Source organism: Lichenostomus cassidix, chromosome 3 (assembly GCF_008360975.1).
Source record: "Lichenostomus cassidix isolate B80296 chromosome 3, HeHo_3.0, whole genome shotgun sequence".
Taxonomy (NCBI): Eukaryota; Metazoa; Chordata; class Aves; order Passeriformes; family Meliphagidae; genus Lichenostomus; species Lichenostomus cassidix.
Genome location: NC_139483.1, coordinates 112608182 through 112629456, shown reverse-complemented (window position 1 = coordinate 112629456; position 21275 = coordinate 112608182). Strand labels below are relative to the sequence as shown.

The 21275-nt window shown below is 52.8% G+C and overlaps 2 protein-coding genes across 7 annotated transcripts; both read left to right on the top strand.

Moving 5' to 3' along the window:
• The first annotated feature begins 213 nt into the window (after positions 1–213).
• HADHB (hydroxyacyl-CoA dehydrogenase trifunctional multienzyme complex subunit beta) lies at positions 214–14461 on the top strand. Of its 3 annotated transcripts, none has more exons than XM_085057265.1 (16): positions 214–243; positions 2390–2464; positions 2815–2856; positions 3793–3889; positions 4892–4936; positions 5811–5910; positions 7120–7207; positions 8061–8248; positions 9389–9569; positions 10669–10790; positions 11671–11750; positions 11829–11876; positions 12189–12276; positions 12364–12438; positions 13090–13254; positions 13899–14461. In XM_085057265.1, exons 2-16 carry the CDS (start codon positions 2398–2400, stop codon positions 13932–13934), a joined length of 1422 nt encoding a protein of 473 aa, XP_084913391.1. In that variant the 5' UTR covers positions 214–243; positions 2390–2397; the 3' UTR covers positions 13935–14461. The 3 variants fall into 3 exon arrangements, with proteins under 3 accessions (XP_084913391.1, XP_084913392.1, XP_084913393.1); XM_085057266.1 differs by lacking the exon at positions 214–243 and adding an exon at positions 385–408; XM_085057267.1 differs by lacking the exon at positions 214–243 and adding an exon at positions 494–504.
• A 393-nt stretch (positions 14462–14854) lies between these two features.
• On the top strand, positions 14855–20605 carry LOC146440549 (sterile alpha motif domain-containing protein 10-like). Of its 4 annotated transcripts, none has more exons than XM_085057260.1 (5): positions 15235–15510; positions 15805–15896; positions 16418–16670; positions 16748–19740; positions 20320–20605. In XM_085057260.1, the coding sequence occupies exons 1-4, from the start codon at positions 15312–15314 to the stop codon at positions 16750–16752; spliced, it is 549 nt and encodes a 182-aa protein (XP_084913386.1). In that variant the 5' UTR covers positions 15235–15311; the 3' UTR covers positions 16753–19740; positions 20320–20605. The 4 variants fall into 4 exon arrangements, with proteins under 4 accessions (XP_084913388.1, XP_084913386.1, XP_084913384.1 ...); XM_085057259.1 differs by having other exon boundaries at positions 15236–15510; positions 18571–19740; XM_085057262.1 differs by lacking the exon at positions 15235–15510 and adding an exon at positions 14855–15205 and having other exon boundaries at positions 16418–19740.
• The last annotated feature ends 670 nt before the right edge of the window (positions 20606–21275 follow it).

Genomic DNA, 21275 nt, shown 5'->3' with positions numbered 1-21275 from the left:
GCTGCCCGATGCACTGCCTGCACGCTTCACCGCCTCCACCACCTGGCTGCCTCTCTCCCTTCCACTCCCCGCGATGTCTCGGGTGTTTTCAACCCGTTCCGAGCGGCAGCGGATCGCGGGGGAGCGCGGGGAGGAGCTGCGGGGCGGGCGGTGTCGGTCAGGCGCGCCGCCGGCAGCCCTGAGGGTGGAGGGGCGCGGGGTCCTTGCTGGCGGCGGCGGCGGCAGAGCGGGGTGAGGGCTGAGGTGAGCGGCGGCAGAGCGGGGAAGCGGCGGGGATAGCGAGGTTAGGGGCTGTGTGCTGGGGGACCGGAGGGGACAGCGAGGTTAGGGGCTGTGTGCTGGGGGACCGGAGGGGACAGCGAGGTTAGGGGCTGTGTGCTGGGACGGGGAAGCGGCGGGGACAGGCAGGTCAGGGGCTGTGTGCTGGGGGAACCGGGAACCGGCGGGGACGGGGAGGTGAGGGGCTGTGTGCTGGCGGAACCGGGGACCGGCGGGGACGGGCAGGTGAGGGGCTGTGTGCTGGGGGGATGAGGGGTGAGAGCTGCTGGGCAGTCCGTCCCGGAGGAAGGGGTCGGGGCGAGGGGTAGGCGGCTCGGTCCGGGATGGGCGGGAGGATCGGGGGTTTGTCCCCAATGGGCGGGATAAGGGTGAGGGTGAGGGGAGTCCGGGGGTTTGTCTCAGATGGATGGGGAGAGCTGGGGGTTTGTTCCGGATGGACGGCGGGGAGGCTGGGGAAGGGTGAGGGAGGGCCGGGGTGTCAGTCCCGGGTGGATGAAGGGATTTGGGGTCGGTCCTGGATGGATGGAGGGATTTGGGGTCGGTCCTGTGTGGATGAAGGGATTTGGGGTCGGTCCTGTGTGGATGAAGGGATTTGGGGTCAGTCCCGGGTGGATGAAGGGATTTGGGGTCGGTCCTGGATGGATGGAGGGATTTGGGGTCGGTCCTGGATGGATGGAGGGATTTGGGGTCAGTCCTGTGTGGATGGAGGGATTTGGGGTCGGTCCTGGATGGATGAAGGGATTTGGGGTCGGCTGAGAGAAGCACATGTGTATTTTGGGGTGTTGCAGGTGGGCACTGGGAATCCCGGGGGTTAGGTGACAGTGCTGCGGTGTGTGAAAGTGTCAGGGTGTGTGAAGAGGGGCTGTGAATGGAATTATGGATTATCCCGAGTTGGAATCCATGAGGATCACGGGGCTCAGCTCAGCTGTGGAATCCAGGCAGATCCTGCAGGCTCTGGAAGGAGCTTTGCCCTGGAGATCTGTGCGGGCAGGGATGAGCCTTGGGGTGCCAGGGGAGCACTGGCTGCCAAAAATGAGGGGCTGGGGCGTTTTGGGGGGCAGGAAGAGGGGTGCATGGGGAGGAGATGGCTGTGAAGTGTGGGCAGGGAGGAGGAGGTTACACCTGGGGGGAACTTCTGTCAGCTGGGCAGGCAGAATTTAGGGGAAAGCCTCCATCAGGGGTGGGAAGGGAGAGCACAGATGGAGGAAGAGCAGGATTCCCTGAAAAAGTGTTTTCAGGACTTTTGTTGATGGGAGGAGCCTGGGTTAGGTTTGTGGGCTGGGAAGGGAGGAATGCTGCGTGGTGGCACATTCCAGCTGTGGAGCTGCAGCTGGGAGGTGTCCAAGTGGGGGACTGGCTGCTTGTGCTGCATTTTGGGGAGCTGCAGAGGGCTGGATTTGGGACTGTGGGTGTTCCTGTGCCTCTCCATGGCAAACCTTTGTGTTTGGGGGAGCAAGTGCTGGGATTTGAACCCCGGAAGTGTGACAGAGGGAGATGAATGTTGGCACAGATCAGCCAGAGATTTGGAGTGAGGACTATCCTGAGCCCTGGGCAATCAAATCTGCAATGAGCATTTGTTTATAAGGCAACCCGAATTTGGAGTGAGCTTTGGGAAAGCTGCAGAGGAATTTTTGGGGAAAGCTGCAGAGGAATTTTTGGGGAAAGCTGCAGAGCAGTTTTTGGGGGTGAGGACATGAACTTGCTCTGTTTGCCGTGGGGATGCAGAGCAGGAGTTCCTCAGGCTGGCACCAGGGGATAACGAGGGGCAGGGGAGTGAAGAAGTGCCAAGGACACTGTGTCAGGAGGTGCTGCTGGCACCAGGGCTGGCTGGGCACTGGGACAACTTTCCAGTGGGAAGTGGTGCAGCAGTTCCTTGGGAAGCTCACTGGGCAGTATTTATTCACAGACACATTTGCAGCCCCAGTCACAAGCCAGGCTCCTCCTGGTCTGATTCCACTCACGGGGTGTGGTGGGAAGTGATTCCCTGTGCTGCTGTCTGCCCTGGGAGTGTCTGCTCCTCACCTTTTTGGCTCTGTGGGAGGCAGGCAGGTCTCTTCCCTTGGGATTGCTCCGGATAGAGCAGGTTGGACTGACATCAGCCTTTCCCTAGATTCCAAAATGAGTTCCATGCTGTGCTCCGCCCTGCGGAACCTCTCCGTGTCCTCAGCCTGGGCTGCCGGGGGCTGTGAGTATCTTTAGCTTTCATAGACTTCTGGTTGAAGTGTTGGGTGTAGAGTGGATGCTGGGATCTGAACCTGGTCTGTTCTCACCTTTAAAAAGCTGTCAGTGTTTATTTTTTATTCCCTAATTACATTGTTGCCATGTTTGTCCCTTCCCACATCCCATGGGGAAGAGTCTTGAGTTCACAGTTAACAAAACCTGGTCAAGTTCCTGAACAGAGTAAACCACCCCATACCTCACAGATGTTTAGATATCTTACAGTGACATTATTTGCTTTTTTTAACCCTTCTTACAGAGACCAGAAATGTTTCTGACTTTTTTTTTTTGTTTTTTTCCCTCTTCCTTCTTTTCCAGTTGCTCGATCACTCAGCTGCTCCTCGCAGTTCCAAGCTGCAGGTAAACGGAAAACACCAGTAATTTCAGTGGGTCTGTGCTAGACAAGGCTGTTTTGGAAGTTGCCTCTCTTTGCCAGAGTCTTGTTGCACTTAAATCATGGAAATGGTGCAGGGTGCCTTAGTTAAGGTGTTCCTGAAAAGCTGCAAACAAGGATAACTTAAGCAAACCAGTGTTTGCAGCAGAGTCCTCTCATCCTCTAAGTGCCATGGCTCCCAACAGCCATTCCCAGTCTGCTCTTGTCCCCAAGCAGCCATTCCTGGCATGCCTCTCACTCCCAGCACCATTTCTTGTTTGTCCCTCACTCCCAGCACCATTCCCAGTTTGCCTCTGGCTCCCAGTGGCTGTTACTGGTTTGCAGTCATAGTCCACAGTGAGTGTTGGGGTGATCCATGCTCTGGGATTCATGGTGGGTGTTGCTCAGGTGATTCATGCTCTGGGATTTTGGGAACAGGCCTGGACAGCAGCTCCCCATCATCCCCTTGGCTTGGTGAAGAGCCTGAAGAAATCCCCAGCCAGTGCTGGAGTTTCATCCTGGCTCTGACCTGTCAAACAATGCTGGATCATCACATCCCTTGTCTTGACCCTGTCCCAGCAGGGAGAGAATTTCCTCCCATTAAGAAGAAATTCTTGGCAGTGAGTGGTGAGGCACAGGCCCCATCCCTGGGAGTGTCCAAGGCCAGGTTGGACAGGGCTTGGAGAAACATGGGACAATGGAAGGTGTCCCTGCCCATGGCAGGGGGTGGCACTGGATGAATTTTAAGGTCCCTTCCCACCCAAACCACTCCATGATTCCAAGATTCCAGCTCAGGTGTCCTGCCTTCCCTGTCTGTCACTTAAGCACCAAAAGAGGACAATTCCCCTTGTTTTCTAGAAGTTTTTGCAGGATCTGTATTAAAATTGCTGATCTTGTTGTCACCATCATTTCTCTCTTCACAGTCCAGCCCAAGACTAAGAAGACCTTGGGCAAAAGTGGGGTGAAGAATGTTGTGGTGGTGGAGGGTGTCCGCATCCCCTTTCTGCAGTCTGGCACCTCGTGAGTATCAGAGAGGAGTTAAAATCCAGAAAACACCCCTGAATTGGTTAATACTCAACTCTTCCTGTGAAAAATCTCACTTTTTCATTTCAGTGTAGTTATTCCTTTCAGTCTAGTTATTCCTAGGCCTAAAGACTCTGGAGGGGCAGTGAGTTGGGCTGCTGTAGTTTTTCCAGCTTATCTAATGCAAAAATGTGTTTGAGGAAGGTTGTCCATGTGTATGAATTTTGGGAAGAGTAAGGATTTGTGGAGCATGTCTAGAGGAAGCTGTTGGGGAATTTATAGCAGATGAAATGACAAGTTTCACAGAACTAGCAGGACAGGAGCCAAAATCTTCTGTAGGCTCTTCTTCCTGGATTGTTGTGCCACCAAATCCACAGCTGGACTAGGACCAGATCTGACTCTTAGTCAGGGTGGAGAAGGGATTTTTTTATCTGGTCACTGCTGCTTTTCTGTGGGTGTAGTGCAGTGATTGGAGCCAGGCTGGGAGAGCTGGGGATGTTCACCTGGACAAGAGAAGGATCCAGGGAGACATCAGAACCCCTTCCAGGGTCTAAAGAGGCTCCAGGAAAGCTGGAGAGGGGCAGGGGACAAGGGATGGAGGGACAGGACACAGGGAATGGCTTCCCACTGCCAGAGGGCAGGGAGAGATGGGATATTGGGAAGGAATTCTCCTTGTGAGGGTGGGCAGGCCCTGGCACAGGGTGCCCAGAGAAGCTGTGGCTGCCCCTGGATCCCTGGCAGTGTCCAAGGCCAGGCTGGATGGAGCTTGGAGCACCTTGGGATAGTGGAAGGTGTCCCTGCCCATGGCAGGGGGTGGACTGGATGAGATTTAGTGTCTTTTCCAACCCAAACTAATCTGTGATTCCTTGAAATGTTTGATCCAAGACACAGTGGAGCATTTCTGGTCCATCCCCAGTTCTTGCTGCTGCTCTGTGCTCACAGGAGAATTCTCTACTGATTTCTCACACCTCTAAGTTCCTGCCTCTCTTCACCTTCCAGGTATGCAGATCTGATGCCACATGACTTAGCCAGAGCAGCACTGCAGTAAGTAAATGGAACACTGGAAGGGCTCAGAATTCTTGTTAATCTGCTGAGGTTTCAGGGTTGCAAAGCCAAGGCTCTGGGCTTGGCTCTGAACAGCCCAGGTATTTATTTTCCTGGCCTCTCTCCACAGTAGTGGGTGGCTTGAGCAGTGGGGTCTGTGTTGATGTTGGGGTTTGCAGTAGGTTGGTGGAATTTGGTTGGGTTTTAGTGAATTTGCTTCCCAGCTCTAGTTTTCCAAACACAGAGATCAAAGCTGCTGTTGAGGTGAGTTTACGTCTGCTGGGAAAAACAACCTGGAAAACACAGAGGAAACTAAGTGGCAACAAGGATCTCAAGCTAATTCTGTCACCCTGCCTGTCCCTTCTGCTCTGAGGGTCATTAGCAGTGGGTTTGTTTTGTTGAGAGGCAGAGCAAATTGCTGTGGAGAAGAGGGAAGGCTTGGAAAAGCCTGGAGATGGCTGTCCCTGCATGCCTGGAAGAGTCCAAGGCCAGGCTGGACAAGGCTTGGAGCACCCTGTGACAGTGGAAAGTGTCTCTACCCATGGCAGGGGTGACACTGGATGATCTTTAAGGTCCCTTCCCACCCAAACCATTCTGGGATTTGATGATTCTATAAACCATTTAGTGGAAGGAGGGGTATGGGGGGTATAAAGTAGTTGCTTTAATGAAATTCTGTAATAATTTATAGTGAAATTATCCCCATGATGGTTTGCAGCCCATAATCAGCTCACAGACCCACATGCATATGGGGTTTCTCCTGAGCTGGGGGCAGAAGCTGTGGCTCTCTTGGTGCCTTTTTCTCCAGGCAAGCTGGCAGGAAGAGGATGTTGGAGAGGTTATTGCTGAATTCCCTTTGTTTTGATCCTCTCCTTAGGGGCCTGCTGACCAGGACCAGTGTCCCAAGGGATGTTGTTGATTACATTGTTTATGGCACAGTTATCCAGGAGGTGAAAACCAGTAATGTTGCCAGAGAGGTGGGTTCTGTTCAGTGTTTCCCTGGCAGTCTGATTTCTGCAACTGCTCTGAAGATGACAAATACTTGATAAAAATGAATTCCCAGTATTTTTGTTTACTTAAATATGATTTGAGAGTATGAAGTAGTCATGCAGCATTTTCTCTTAAATGAGTGCCTGGAACTATAAGGAAAATGATTTTGTGATTCTCTGCCTCCTGTTGAAATTTGCCACAGATTTCATTTAGCATAGTTTTTAATCAGATTTTCATATTTTAACTCTGCGAAGCCTCTGCTTGACTCTTCCCTGCAAAGGAAGGTTTTGTTAAGGATTGCTGATCCCTCAGCTCCTAAATACCAGTTGGACTCCAATGCTGCCTTACCCAATGTCCTGGGGAGGAGCAGAGTGTGCTGTGAGGGTTTGCTTTGTTGTGGTATTTATTTATTTGAGTTGGCTGGTCAAACACAGCGTTTGCAGGATTTGAAGCAGAGCAGCTTTGCTGCCCTTTGTTCCAACAGCCAGGAAACACAATTCCTGTATTATCCACAGAGCAGCTGAGCCTCTGGAGTCATGTGCCAGGCAGCCTGATCTTTGCTGACCTGCAGCCTCTGCTGTGCTCTGCACCTGGATAAATCCATGATGTAACCTGGGCTCCCTGGAGCTGGGGAGGTGCTGAGCAGCAGCCTCAGCCTCGTGAATGCAAGGTGGCTTTGGTCACCTGCCAGTCAGATGGGGCTGCAGGGTAATTTTAACTTGGGAACAACTGCTGAACTTTCAACTAGTTGGCCACATCCCAAGTAGGGAAGGTCTCTGGGCTGCTCAGATGAGTCACTGTTTGCTGCTCTCTGAAGCCACAGTGCTTAGTGCTGAGCTGTCTAAATCACCCCTTTCACATGTTGCCTTTGCCAAGAAGGTGAAGCAAAGATGATGTCAAGTAGTTGGAAGCTCTTTTGACGTGATTTTTAAAATGTGAGGGATGTGATTCGTTTGTCTCTTCATTAAAAAATGTGGAGAGGCAGTGAGTGTTCTCATGAGGTGGCTGAGAGCCTTGGCAGCAGCCTCAGCTCCTTCTCCAGAGTCTGGGGAGGGGAAGAGCTGCTGCCATAATTAACTGGAGGAAAACTCCATGTTGTTGTCTTAGGCTGCACCTGGCAAGGAGTGCTGGGCAGGGGCAGCTCTGGCCTGGGGAGCAGAAGCTTTGGGTTTAACAGCCACTGTCTGTTGTTGCAGGCTGCCTTGGGAGCAGGGTTCTCTGACAAAACTCCAGCCCACACCGTCACCATGGCCTGCATCTCCTCCAACCAGGCCATGACCACAGGTATGGGGGCTGGATGAACAAGCTGTGGGGTTGAGAAAGAGCTTGGGAATTCTTTTACAGCCCTCATGCAACTTGCACTGCTTGTGGATGTTAAAAAAACATCTGAAGAAGTGCTGGAATGGAAGGAAAAATGGGGTTGTTTAGTCTGGAGAAGAGGCTCTGGGGGGACCTTGTGGCTCTGCACAACTCCCTGACAGGAGGGGACAGCCAGGGGGGTCAGGCTGTGCTCCCAGGGAACAGGGACAGGATGAGAGGGAACAGCCTCAAGCTGTGCCAGGGCAGGGTCAGGTTGGACATCAGCAGGAATTTCCCCATGGAAAGGGTGGTCAGGCCTTGGCAGGAGCTGCCCAGGGAGGTTTGGAGTTTCCATCCCTGGAGGTGTCCTGGGAATTCCTGGCTGTGGCACTGAGTGCTCTGGGCTGGGGACAATGGCACAGCTTGGGCTCCATGATTTGGAAGCTCTTTTCCAACCTCAGTGACTCTGTGGAAGTTTTTTAACCAACAAAATGCAACATAAATTGAGTGTCTGCTGTAGCCCTGCAGCAGCATCTCTGCCCAGTCTCTGTGTTTATTTGGGAAGTAAAGACTAACCATGGTGAGGAAATTGCTCCTTTCAGGCTCCTTTTATCTCTAGCTTAGCCTAAAAAGGGCTAAAAAATGAAAACCCAGCTCAAACTGCTGGGGCTGTCCTTCCTTCCCTCCCTGCTCTGTGTGACAAGTGGGAGCCAAGTGACAAAAGCTCATGTGTTACTGGAAGGGCTGGAGGAGGAACTGAAATGCAGGAGTATCCAGGGCTCTGCTGGGGTGAGTGTCCCTGCTCTGGCAGCATTCCTGGGAATGGCTCTCTTTGCAGGAGTGGGGATGATTGCAGCTGGGCAGTGTGACGTGGTGGTGGCTGGAGGTGTGGAGCTCATGTCTGACGTCCCCATCCGCCACAGCAGGAAGATGAGGAAGACAATGCTGACTCTGAACCGAGCCAAGACCCTGGGCCAGAAGCTCTCCCTCATTTCCAAAATCCGCCCTGACTACTTTGCTCCTGAGGTATTTTTGTTTTTCAGGCATTTATGTGTTTAGCTAAACTGCTTTAGAAAGTGTGAACAGGTAACGTTTTTGGCCCCAATGGAGAGGATTTAAGGTGGGTGAGGTGGCTCCTGGGGTTCACCATGATCAATCTCTGTCCTCTGCTTTGGGTTAAAACCTTGATTAATACATCTCACACCATTTGGGACTCTGCTTTTTCTTACCTCATGTTCAGTAAACCCAACTCAGTGCAAAACCTTCTGCAACTCCTGGATAAACTGTGCTGCAGATGACAGAAGTAGAATTTTTTCCCCCCCATAAATATAAAGGTTATTCTGAAGTGTCAGAAGAATTCTAGGGTCAGAGGAATTTTACTGCATAATAGAAGTAACCCCCTTAGTAGTGGACAGGGATATTCTCAGTATATGAATATAATTGTTATTTGATTAATTAATCTTAAATATGCCTTATGATTCCCATTCCTGGCCAAATCCTGCCGGGGCAGGATGTGTTCAGCTCCCCTGAAGAGCATCCACAGGGCCAGGAGCAGAGTGAGCCACTGCTCTGTCCTGGGGGCCACAGGGAGGTGAATTGCAGTGTACTGAGGAGGGAAAGGGCAGCACTTCCTTACTTCCTTCCCACCCCGAGGTCTTTGCAAGGAAACTGCACCCATGCCAGGTAAAGTATGACAGAGCTGAGACCCCACATCCACATAAGCTGTGAAAATTTCAAACTTGAATGCACCCAGGGATTTCCTATGTACTGCTGGAAGAATTAAAACTAAGCCAAAATCGCCTCTGGGCTCCACTTTTGGATCAGGAGGTGTCTGACAAGGAGTTTTGAGGTCCCAGGATGTGTTGTTTGAGCTGAACACAAAAGGTCTGGTCACCCTTTGTTAAATGCACAGGCAGCTGCTCTCAACACAGTTCTGGAAACCCTGGAGGAAGCAGCAGCCTGGACCTCATTTTTTTCTAAAATCTTGGAAAGACACACTTCCTCTGACACATTTTACTGAGTCTGTTCTGCTCTGGTTGTTGTGTGTTAATTGGGTAGCTCCGAATTAACAAAGGACAGGGCATCCCTCTGACTGTGGGGCTGAGCTCTGTGTGCTCCTAGGAGGTTTTTTTCCCACCTGTGCTGACTTCCCCTCCCTGCTGGCAGCTCCCAGCTGTGGCAGAGTTCTCCACCAGCGAGACCATGGGACATTCTGCTGACCGCCTGGCCGCCGCCTTTGGCGTCTCCCGCCTGGAGCAGGACGAGTACGCCCTGCGCTCCCACACGCTGGCCAAGAAAGCCCAGGACTCAGGGCTGCTGGAGGATGTGGTGCCCTTCAAAGTGCCAGGTGACAGTGTGCCACAGCCAGCACTCACTGCTGGTGGCAGCTCTGGGATGTTCTGGGGGTCTGGGTGGGTTTTACTGTCTGTTTTTCCCCGGAGGATGGCTGGCGTAGGGATTTTGTGTTTCTGAACGCAGAATTTGGGGATATCTGGATGTGTAGACAGAATCATGGAATGGTTTGGGTGGGAAGGGACATTGGAGATCACCCAATTCCAGCCCCAGCACCTTCCAGGTTGCTCCAAGCCCTGTCCAGCCTGGCCTTGGACACTTCCAGGGATCCAGGGACAGCCACAGCTTCTCTGGGAATTCCATCTCAACCCCTCCTCACCCTCACAGAGAAGAATTCCTTCCCACTATCTCATCTAGCCTTGCCCTCTGTCATATCTTTACATATCTAATCTTCTCGTGCCCCACATCTCTGCTAATGTGCTGACAGAGCAAGGAAAATCAGGACAGTTGGACCTGGAATCGCCCTGCTCTTCCAGCCAGGCAAGAGAAACCACCTTTATACCCCAGAATATCAACAACAAACACAAGCCAAATAAAATCCCACTCTGGTAACTCAGGTGCTGGATAGGAAGAACTGCAATGTGGCAGATCCCAGTTCACCAGGCCTCATTGGGAGCTGGAACAGTTTATTTAGGCTTAAATAAACAGGCTTATTTAGCAGCTGGCATAGTTGTAGGTGGATATATTTGGGTTTTCCCAGTGCTCTTGATTCCTCAAAACTCGGCACATAAATGTAAACTGATTTAAGCCCAGTTCTCCATTTAGGCTTTTTAACCTAAATTTAAACTCTTTTCTCACTGGTAAATTTAAACTCTTTTTCTCACTCTTTTCCCATGTGGTAATTTTTTCTTACAGTAAACAGATGGCAGCACTTCGTTTTTCTGTCTTCAGAGAAGTGAGGTAGCTTCAATTTTTAAGTGCTGTTTTTAGCCATGTTAAATGTCCTGATGCCACAAACGGATTTTCCTTTTTTCTCTCCTCTCACTTATCCTGAACCCCACAATTTTCAGATTTTTTTTCCCCCTGGACTCCTGGTGATGAAATTCTCGTGTGTTGCTGGTTTTTTAGTTTTAATTTTCTTTTTCCTTCACCAGGCAAGGACACAGTTACCAAAGATAATGGGATCAGGCCTTCCTCCATGGAGCAGATGGGAAAACTGAAGCCAGCGTTTGTCAAGCCCTATGGAACTGTCACAGCAGCCAACTCCTCCTTCCTGGTAATTCCTGTTCCCAGCCAGAAGGGAGAACTGTCCTCTTGACCCTCTGCCTCCCTTAGCTGGTGTAATCTGGGAATGAGATTTTTAATATTGACTGTTTCCAGATTTTCCAAGTGTAACTTGGAACTGAGTTGTAATCTGGTGAATTTGGGTATTGTATTGTTTCATTTTAAGATCAGTAACAAAACCTCTGAAGGTTTGGGTTCTCTCAGCTGTTTCCTTCTCTGTAGCTGCTTCAGGAGGGTCAATCCTTCACAGGCCCATGTAGGAATTCTGTCCCAGGATGGGATTAATCATGTACAGCTAAAGTCAGTAGGTTTAGTCTGAATGTCATAGAATCATGTGGAAGGTGTCCCTGCCCATGGCAGGGGGGTGGAACTTGATGAGATTTAAGCTCCCTTCCAGCCCAAACCATTCCATGATTTGTTATGCCAAACCCACAGTGTTCATTTTTGTCGTGTGGTGAGCCTGTGGCTTCTGTCATCCCAGAATTATTCTCAGTTTTGGCACAGAGCTGGGAGGACAGGTGAGTGGTTGGGATAACCAGCTTGCCCCAGGCCTGGCAGGGCTTTCAGGCACCTCTGTCCTGTGTGAAACTGGGGGAGTTGTGCCTGTGGGCTGAAGGAAGTGCAGTGATGTCAGCAGTGTGTGTGCTGACATCATTAGTGATCCATCCATTTCCATCCATCCATCCACTCAATACCCTCAATCCATCCTTCCATCCCCTCAGTCCAGCAGGCTTTCCTTTGGCCCCTGTCATGGGGTGTCCTGGAGGCTCTGGTGGTGCTCAGCTCCTCTCTGTCTGAGGGCTCTGGGGCAGGCTGTCTGCAGGCTGTGCAGACCCTTCAGCCCTCACCTGGCTCCTCCCTGCTCATTCCAGACTGACGGAGCGTCAGCCATGCTGATCATGTCTGAGGAGAAGGCCCTGGCCATGGGATACAAACCAAAGGCCTACCTAAGGTGAGAGGGCTGCCCCAGTGACCTCTGCTCCTGCCTCCTTCTCCTCTCCCTGGCACTGACAGCCCTTCTCCTGCACAGGGATTTTGTGTATGTGTCCCAGGATCCGAAGGACCAGCTGCTCCTGGGGTAGGTGGAGATGGAGAGCATTCCCCACAGCCCCTGCTCTCACAGCAGCCTTCTCCTGCCACCCTGGGTTTGTGGGAAATGCCTCAGGAGATGCTGCATCTCTCCAGGCCTTCACGAGGTGTGAGCAGGAGGGGAGGTGGGAGAGCAGCAGGAGCACCCTGGGATTGCTGGGGCACCTCAGCAATAGCTCCTGGGGACTGTGGGATGGGCAGAGCTGGGCCATGAACCCAGAGAAGGATGTGACTCTAGAAAAAGGGGGATGATGCTGACAGGCAACACTGATGCAAGACTGGTGTGACTTGCCTCCCTCAGCCCCACCTACGCCACTCCCAAAGTGCTGGAGAAGGCTGGGCTCACCCTGAATGACATCGATGTGTTTGAGTTCCACGAGGCTTTTGCTGTAAGTGCTCCTTAGAGGCATCTGAGATGCCTCCCTGTAGGCAACTGCTGTGGGTTTTTATCAATGTCACCCTCCCTTCCCTTGCAGGGGCAAATCCTGGCTAACCTGAAAGCCATGGATTCGGATTGGTTTGCACAGAACTACATGGGCAGGAAGTCAAAGGTGAGGCACAGTCATGACATTTTCCTCCTTGTCCCCAGTCCCTCTCCAGCTCTCCCGGAGCCCCTTTAGGCACTGGAAGGGGCTCTGAGGTCTTTCTGGAGCCTTTTCCAGACTGAACACCCCCAGCTCTTCCAGCCTGGCTCCAGAGCAGAGGGGCTTCAGCCCTTCCAAAATCTCCATGGCCTCTTCCTCCTCCTCCATTTTCTCTCCAGTTCAGTTTAACTTTGGGATTCCTGGGATCTCTCATGCCAGCTGCCAGTGCTGGTGCTGCACAGCCAGGCTCTGACTCTGTCTGGTGAGAAGCAGTGATGCTTCTTGAGCTTGGGGTTAGCAAATCCCAATTTACACAGTTTCTTTGGGAAATGAAATTTCTTTGGGATGCTATTCCCGTTGTCAGCAGGAGGTGGAGATCCAGAGCCACAATCCTGGGAGAGGAGGGAATTAAGGACAGTGTGAGTGGCTCAGTCCTTGCACAGTAAGGCTGCAGGTAAAGCAGGAACACCTTTGGGATGGTTTTATCTCCTCATCAGCCACCTGGATGTGCCATCCTGAACTGCTGTAGGCTCGCTGTTGGGATTAGATGGGATAACTCCCTTCCAGCCAGGTGATCATGGGGTGTGACCCTCAGCATGTCCCTCTGTGTCCCTGCAGGTTGGAGCTCCTCCCCTGGACAAGTTCAACACCTGGGGAGGCTCCCTGTCCCTGGGCCACCCCTTTGGGGCCACTGGCTGCCGCCTGGTCATCACTGCTGCCCACAGGCTGAAGAAGGAGGGAGGACAGTATGGCCTGGTCGCTGCCTGTGCTGCAGGAGGGCAGGTAAGGGTGCTGTGCTGCTGCATGTCCCCTCACAAGAGGGCAGGAATGGCAGCTCTGATCCTGGTGGGACTCTGGAATTCTGTCTGGTTACACCAGCTGTGGGTGCTGAGTGTCCAGAGCTTCCTCAGGCACCTCTGGCTGTCCCACACCACCACTCAGTCCTGTCCCTGTTCCCTGGGAGCACAGCCTGACACCCCCTGGCTGACCCCTCCTGTCAGGAGTTGTGCAGAGCCAGAAGGTCCCCCTGAGCCTTCTCTTCTCCAGGCTGAGCTCCTTTCCCAGCTCCCTCAGCCACTCCTGGAGCTCCAGCCCCTTCCCAGCTCCATTCCCTTCCCTGGACACTCTCCAGCCCCTCCAGGTCTCTCTTGTCAGGAGGAGCCCAGAGCTGCCCCCAGCACTGGAGGTGCCCCAGCAGTGCCAGCACAGGGGACAGGCACTGCCCTGGCCCTGCTGCCACCCCAGAGCTGGCACAGCCCAGGGGCCATTGGCCTCTTGCCCACCTGGGCACACCTGGGCTCATGTTCAGCTGCTGTGGCTCATGTTCTTGATGCAGTGCCTGGGAGCTCTGGTCTGTGTCTGTAATAACTAGTCTCATCTCTATTAATGAATCACTTCAGTGATGTTTTCTCTCTCTCTGTTCCCAGGGACATGCGATGATCGTGGAGCTTTACCCCCAGTAATGGCACTGGGAGTGTTGTCTGCCCGTCCTGTGCCTGGCGATGCCATTTCAATGCACTAATAAATCCTACACCCAATCCTTCTTGGAGAGGGGATTTGTGGCCTTTATCAACCCCTTTTAGCTACTCAGCCAGTAATTTTTATCTAATGAGCATGCTCTATTCCACTTCCAGGAAAGGAACAGTTACTGTGGCTCTGAGTCTCTACAGGCTCCTTGTAACCCGTCTGATCCCTCTGGAAACTCCAGGATTTCTCCCACTGGGGAACAAAAATTATTCCAAAGCTCTCTATGGAGTTAAGTTTGGAGATCAGGAGAATGTGAGGCAGTGGGGTGGGTTGGCTGAGAAGGGAGGTAATGCTGTGGGGAGGAGCAGCTCTTTGGGGCAGCAGGTTCAGTCCCAGGGGCTGAGCTGGGCTCTGAGGGGGCAGATTGCTCCATGCTGTCCAAATGCTGTTGGAATGAGCAAATTGCATCTGTCAAATGAATGAATGTCGCTGATGGAACCACAATAAATCAGGACAAAACCCAGTTCTGGCTGTTTTCTTTCCCTTCCCTCTCCTGAAATGCTTTGGGGACCGTTCCTGGTGTGTGTGTGTTGGGGGCTGTGAGCTGAAACCAGGTGTTGGCTCTGAAATCATGGAATCACAGACTGGTGTGGGTGGGCAGAGGCTTTTAAAGGTCATATAATTTTCCCCCTGCCATGGCAGGGACACCTCCCACTGTCCCAGGCTGTTTCTGCCACCCACCAGCTGCCGCCCAGCCCAGCTGCAGAGGCTCGATGGGTGCAACACCTGGGCTGTCCTGTTTATTCTTTACTGAAAATCTTGTGCAAGAGCATTTCGGGGGGAGAGGGGAGCTGCCAGGGCCAGAGAGGCGGCGCCGGGCTGGGTTTAGAATCACAGAATTGTTTAGGGTGGAAAAGGAAACAGATCGTCATCCAGTCCAGCCACTCCCCCAGCGCTGCCACGGCCACCTCTGACCCATGTCCCCAAGTGCCACGTCCACGCTGCTGTTCAATCCCTCCGGGATGGGCACTCCAGCCCTGCCCTGGGCAGATGTTTTTGGGGGGGTTTAACCCCTTCCGGGCTGCGGGGGCAGAGCTGGGGAGCTGCAGGCGAGGGCTGAGGCAGGGCAGGGCTGCAGCCCGTCGGATGTGACTCACCCTGGAGGTTCATCTCGCTCCTCCCCCTGTGCCGCCGGTGCCTCTCGGGTGTCCCCACCGCCTGTGGGACCCTGGCTGCCATCGACACCACCCTGGCTGAAGCAGCTCCGGTGCGTCCCTTGCCCGTGCGGGTGCTCAGGGTAGCGGGGTGGGCTGGTGGCAGCACTCCGGGAGGGGCTGGAGGAGCCTCGGCAGAGCTCCTGCACGGCTCCCGCTATGGATGGAGCCCGCTGCAACCCAGCCCGGCCCTGTGCCTCGGCTCCTCGGGGTGCCCAGGGGTCCCTTGTGCCCGGGAGGGTCGTTCGTGGGGCAGCGCTGGGGGTTTTGGGGCGCGCCCGGGGCTGTGCCCATGAAGCCAGCGCCGGGGCAAAGGTTCCTGTCGCTCTCCTGCTGTTGGGCACGGAGCCGGAGCGAGGTAGGAGGCGGGGGGGATAAGAAGGAAGGGGTCAGGGGTCCCTGCCGGATGGTTCCGGTGTCCCCTTCGGGCTCAGGGCGCGGGCGAGCCCGGGCTGGTGTCGCCGGGAGCAGCTCCTTGTGCTGGGGGACCCGGGGAGGTGGCATCGAGCGGCACAACAACCCCCGATTGTGTCCCCCCGAGGAGGGACCCAGGGATGGGGGTTTGCCGGGGTGAGGGCTGGGGGGGTTGTGGGGCTGGCAGGACATGGGGGATGGTCCGGGGGACACCCCAGTGACGGAACTCTGTTTGCAGGGAGCCAGAGCTGCCCCCGTGCCCTGTCCCACATGGATCCCCCGGCGCACGATGGGGCTGAGGGACCCCTGGAGGGGTGCCCCGAGATTGAGGTGACAGTGGGCAGGGGCTGGGAACCCCCCGGATAACTGCAGTGGTGTCCCAGGGGAGTGGAGGACGGGGGAACATCCATGGGTGGGGGATGTGAGACTCCCCCAGGTGGATATTTGGGGACCCCCATGGGCAGAGGATGGAGGATCCACGCCAAAGAAGGATGTGGGATACCCACAAGTGGAGGGTGGGTGACCCCATGGGTAGATGTTTGGGGACCCACATGGGTGGACGATGAGATCCCACAGGAGGAGGTTTGGGGGTGTAAAAGATCCCCATGGGCAGGGGATGGGGGATTCCTACGGATAGTTGTGGTCCCCAGGGACGGAGGATGGGAGATCCACACAGGCAGGGGTTTGGGGACCCCCGTGGGCTGAGGATGGAGATGTGGGTGCAGCATCAGTGCGGGGATGTCACTGGCTGGGGAGGGGACACTGCAACAGAGCTGGCAGCTTCACCCAGTGGCTCCCATGGGCTGCGGGGCTCGACAGGACAGCCCAGCTCTCCCTCTGTTCCCGTTCAGGGGCCGCAGCGGCCGGCGGGGCGGTGGTCGGGGGCCGAGGTGGGCTCCTGGCTGGCGGCGCACGGCGGGGCCGAGGGGCTGGCGGAGCTGGCTGGGGAACACTCCCTGACGGGCCGAGTGCTGCTGCGCCTGACCGAGGGGTCCCTGCGGCGCATGGGGATCACCCCGCGGAGCAAGCGCCGGGAGCTGCTGCGGGAGCTGCTGCGGCTGCGGCTGCGGCAGGAGATCCAGGAGCTGCGGAGCATCGCTGGCGGTGAGCATCACCCCGCCGGGGGCAGGGCAGGGGCTGCACCCCTCGGGGGATGGTGTCACCTTCCCCCCTCTCCCCAGAGTGAAGATGGTGGCTCTGAGGATGTCCTGGAGGAGCCTGTGGGAGCAGAGGAGATGGAGTGCGAGGACAAAGCAGCTAGGACTGAGAAACATGTGCAGGAGTAGTGCTGGAGGAGCCCTGAGATCACCCTGACCCCTGAAAAATCCTGAGCCTTTCTGGCTGGTGCAGGAGTTGATAAGGACAGCAGAACCTTAGAAGCAAGATTTGATCCACCATGCTGGGCAGTTACCCCAACCAGGCCGACAGTATTCCCAGAACTGATCTTGCATGAAATAGAGGACCACAAACATAAAGCCACTCAGTGGAGTGCTGAAAAACTTTTGAAACATTTGCAAAAATATGTAACTGGGTCTGAAATGGCTCAGATTGTACAATCAAGAATCCAACAAAGTATAGGTTATTAAAGAAACAACCCTAACATGGCTAACAAAGTAATGCCAGGAGCCATAAAACCTGGAAATGTTCTGGATGAATATTGGCAGATGGATTTTACTGAATTGCGCAGAAAAGGGGTTTATAAATCCCTCCTAGTTCTGGTGGATACCTTTTCTGGGTGGCCAGAAGCTTTCCCTTGTCCCACCAACCAGGTTAGAGAACTGACTAAAGTACTGTTGAATCAAATAATACCTAGATTGGGGGTACCTTTGGGAATGTCATCAGACAGAGGTTCCCACTTGATTGCAGAAGTGGTACAACAGCTTAGGAAGGCCTTGGGAATAGCTTGGGATCTTCACAGTCCTTATAGGCACCAAGCTAGTGGCAAAGTGGAGTGAAGGAGTGAATGAATTATACAATCAAATTACAATTGGGTATAATATGTCAGGAAACCTCCTTGACCTGGGGCCAATCCTTACCTGCTGCTCTCCTTTGAATTACAATTCAGCTGTGGGGCACCAGCAAAATCCCTCTGAGCCGCTCTATGGTTGACCCCACCAAGTACCACACTCCAGGAAACACACCTGTAAAAGGAGGGGTTGATTTGAATAATCACTTCATTTCTCTCAGTAAAACCTTATGTAGTAGTCGTACCACTACTTTGTTGTCCTCCTGGGAGGTTGCCCTGCTCTCAGCTGAGCGTCAGCGCAATGGCTCAGAGGTGCAGCTGCTGGCGGTTGGCCTTGGCGCCACTGGCTGTCACCTCCTGCAGTCGCGGGTGGCTCGCGCAGAGGGGAGCTGCCCCTGGTGAGAAGCAGGGAGGAGGTGAAAGGCTGCGGGAAGGGATCCTCTCCCATGCCCTACGGGTTCCCCGGGATGGGGAGAGGGCTTCCCAGGCCCGGGGAGCGGAGCGACGGAGGAATGCAAGGCATGCAGTCTGTGGTCTTCCAGGGAATTTGTTGAGGGTCTTCGGGTGAGGGTCTGGGGACGGCGAAGAGGGACGGAGAACAGGGGATGGGTGTAGGGCTGGAAGTCCGGAGGCTGGGAGCCCCGAACAGACTGTTACAGGGGATTATAAGGGGAGGGAAAAGGGGAGTGGCTAGCCTCGAAGGACCAACCAGGGAAGTCCGAGGGAAGAAAGAAGGGGGTACAAACCAATAGGGTTCTGATATGGGAGGGTACAAAATTTAAAAGAACCAATGGTATACAAAACTCAGGGGAACAAAGGTGAAGTTTCTAGCACAAAATCCATATATGAAAAGGGGACGGGGGAGAGTGCAGGACCAATAGTCTTTAACTTTGCTGCATGTTTAACTCCTCAGCCACAGAGGCTCACTGTTGTTCTTCAAAAGTCTCCCTGACTTAAACAGTCTAGGCTGTCATTGCCTCCTACGGTTGGTCCTTCAGCCATTGACACTTGCAGTCACAGCCTGCCACAACCTTACAGGATTTGCAGTGAGCAGTGGAGATCTCCAGACTGATGGGATTTGACACACCATGGCCCAAGTTCCAACCAGGAGATTGAGTCTGCTTGGAAGACTTGGAAGACTGCTCCACTCCAGCCAAAGTGTGAAAAGACCTTCCCAAGTACTATTGACAACTTTTACTGCCCTGAAAGGGGACAGAGTAAATCTGTGGATATGTTGTTCCAGAATTAAAAGGGCTGAAGCCCCTTGGGAAGAAGTCAAGAGCTTGTCACGAGCTGTTTTACAAAACCGAATGGCACTCGACCTTGTTTTAGCATCCCAAGGAGGAATATGCACTGTCATTAACTCCAGTTGCTGGATATGCATTGATCAAAGTGGTAGAGTGTCTACAGATGTCCAGGAAATTTGGAAAAAAACCCCAAATTTTACAATGCAAAGCTCAAGATGATGCCTCCTGGGCATTTGAGGAACTCTGGACCAAACTTCCTTCATGATTACTCAGCTGGACTTGGTAAAAGATTTGTTTATCATCACCATAACAATTGTTGTATGGTTTTATCTTGCATCAAGATTCAGTGTTGCAGCTGTTGTAATGCTATACACACTAAAATAAAATATAAAGACTGGTTAATATAAATATTAAGAGACTGGTTCCTGTACTGAACTTAGTCTCCAGAAAAGGGGGGACTTGATAAGGACAGCAGAACAAAACAGCACAGCCCTGGAGAAATAGATAAAGGGTGTAACTTAGGCAAACAGAAGTCATGAAAAACACAAGCAGGATGCCAGCTCAGCTCTGCAAGGCTCACAAAGCGGAAGTTGAGCAAAACAACAATATTGCCCTTACTCAAGAGCAGGGGTCAAGGAACAGCCCCCTAGAAAGGACACTGGATGTTGAAGACAGACCCCAAAACCCATATAAGAACTTCTGAAAAGGCGTGTGACTGTGAAAAATAAAGTCAAGTAAGCAGGGGTAGCAAATGAATATGTAATCAGTGTGTATGATAAAATCTCTGTTCACTCTCAATCAGAGGAAGGATCCCCTGAGTGACCAGTGCTGCAATAAAGAAGGGCTGCTTTCTAGTACTCAAAACTGTGTTAGAAAGTTTCTGTCTGGCCGATGTCAGTATCAGTCTGGTGTGTTCTACAGTGCAGAACTGCAGCCTCAGCTTGTTTTTGTACTGCTTCCAGTAAGTGTGATACTCACATCCTGTGTTTGATTTGATGCCTTAAAAACTGGTAAAAATAAGAGGCAGACACAGCAGTATAGGGGAAAAAAGGGTATTATGTTGATTTTAATAGGATCCCAGGTGCACCCTTGTCTAAGGTGGAATCATGCTGAGGAGCACCCCTCGTGTACAAGGCGTGTACAATTTTACAGACCTTACAAATTAGCATATCTACCTAAAATCTCCTAATAAGAAACTTAACAAATGAAGTAATTGTCCCCCTATTCTAATTATCCCCCCCTAAATGAGGCTACAATCTAGTTTACAAAAACATGATCCAGAGAGGAGGCTCTGTCCAAGGTTGGAGCTTCTAGTTCTGAGATAGTAGGGATGTCTCATCTTCCCCAGAGAACCCCAAACTAAGCTAAATATCAGAGTACAAGAGTTATAGACATGTAGGGCTGAGGTACAGGGAGTGAAAGGTACAAGGAAAGGGAAAAGGGTATAAACAATGTATAAAAAGGGTATAAAGAGAAAAGACAAAAACCATCAGGCATCAGATTGATATATCTTGTGCTGATAACAAACCACTCTCTCCAGGGCAGGCACTACACCAGAAGAATCCATCCAGATGTTCACTTTCTTTTGCTCAGTTCCAATGTCCATGTTGGAGAAACCAGTTTGTCCTCCTGCACTGAAACACCTGATTCTGGAGCCTTGGATTCAGTTACCTCCCTCAGAGTCACCATGGAGTATCCTCATGTGTGTTTTCCATTGCAAACAGAGCTACTTGCATCCATGTATAATTCCCCATCTGGGCTCTCTATCGGCCTGTTCTTGAAATCTGGTCAGCTGGAAAAAATATCTTTGATTGTTTTGTAGGCAATCATGTCCTGGAGTACTTTCTACTTTGGTGACCAACAGAAACACAGCAGGATTAACACTAGATGTGGGTTTGAGGGTCCAAAGCATCACTTGGCCTCCCTTTTGTTCCAAGCTCATCTGTGGTACCATCTGTGGTACAGAGACTGTCCTGCTTTGTCCCAGAGTCAATTCCTGAGCTTCCTGAATCAGCAGCACATCCTCTCTGAATTCCTGCTGCTGCTCCCCAGTTTCTGTGCTCTGGGCTGGGGGGCAGCTGGGCAAAGACACCCCAATCAGGACTCTCCAGTGTCTGTTGCAGAGAGGGAGGAGGTGAGGAGGGTTCCCAGGGCTCTGTTGGTCCCAGGGTGTGGAGGAGCGTGTCCACCTCCCAGCACAGCTGGAACAGCAGCAGCTGCTCCCTGTCCATGGCACCTCAGGTTGCCAAGCTCCCTGCACTCCACAGCCATCCCAGTGTGGCTCTGATGCTCCTCCACACCTGTGTCTTCAGTTTGGACTGCATAGTGGAATCATGGAATCCCAGAGGTTGGGAAAACCCTCAGAGCCTATGGAGTCCAACAATTGCCCAGTACTGCCAAGGCCACCATTGCCCTATGTCCCCAGGTGCCACATCCACAGGGCTTTTAACCCCCCAGGGATGGGGATTTACTCCTGGGCAGCTGTGTCAATGCCTG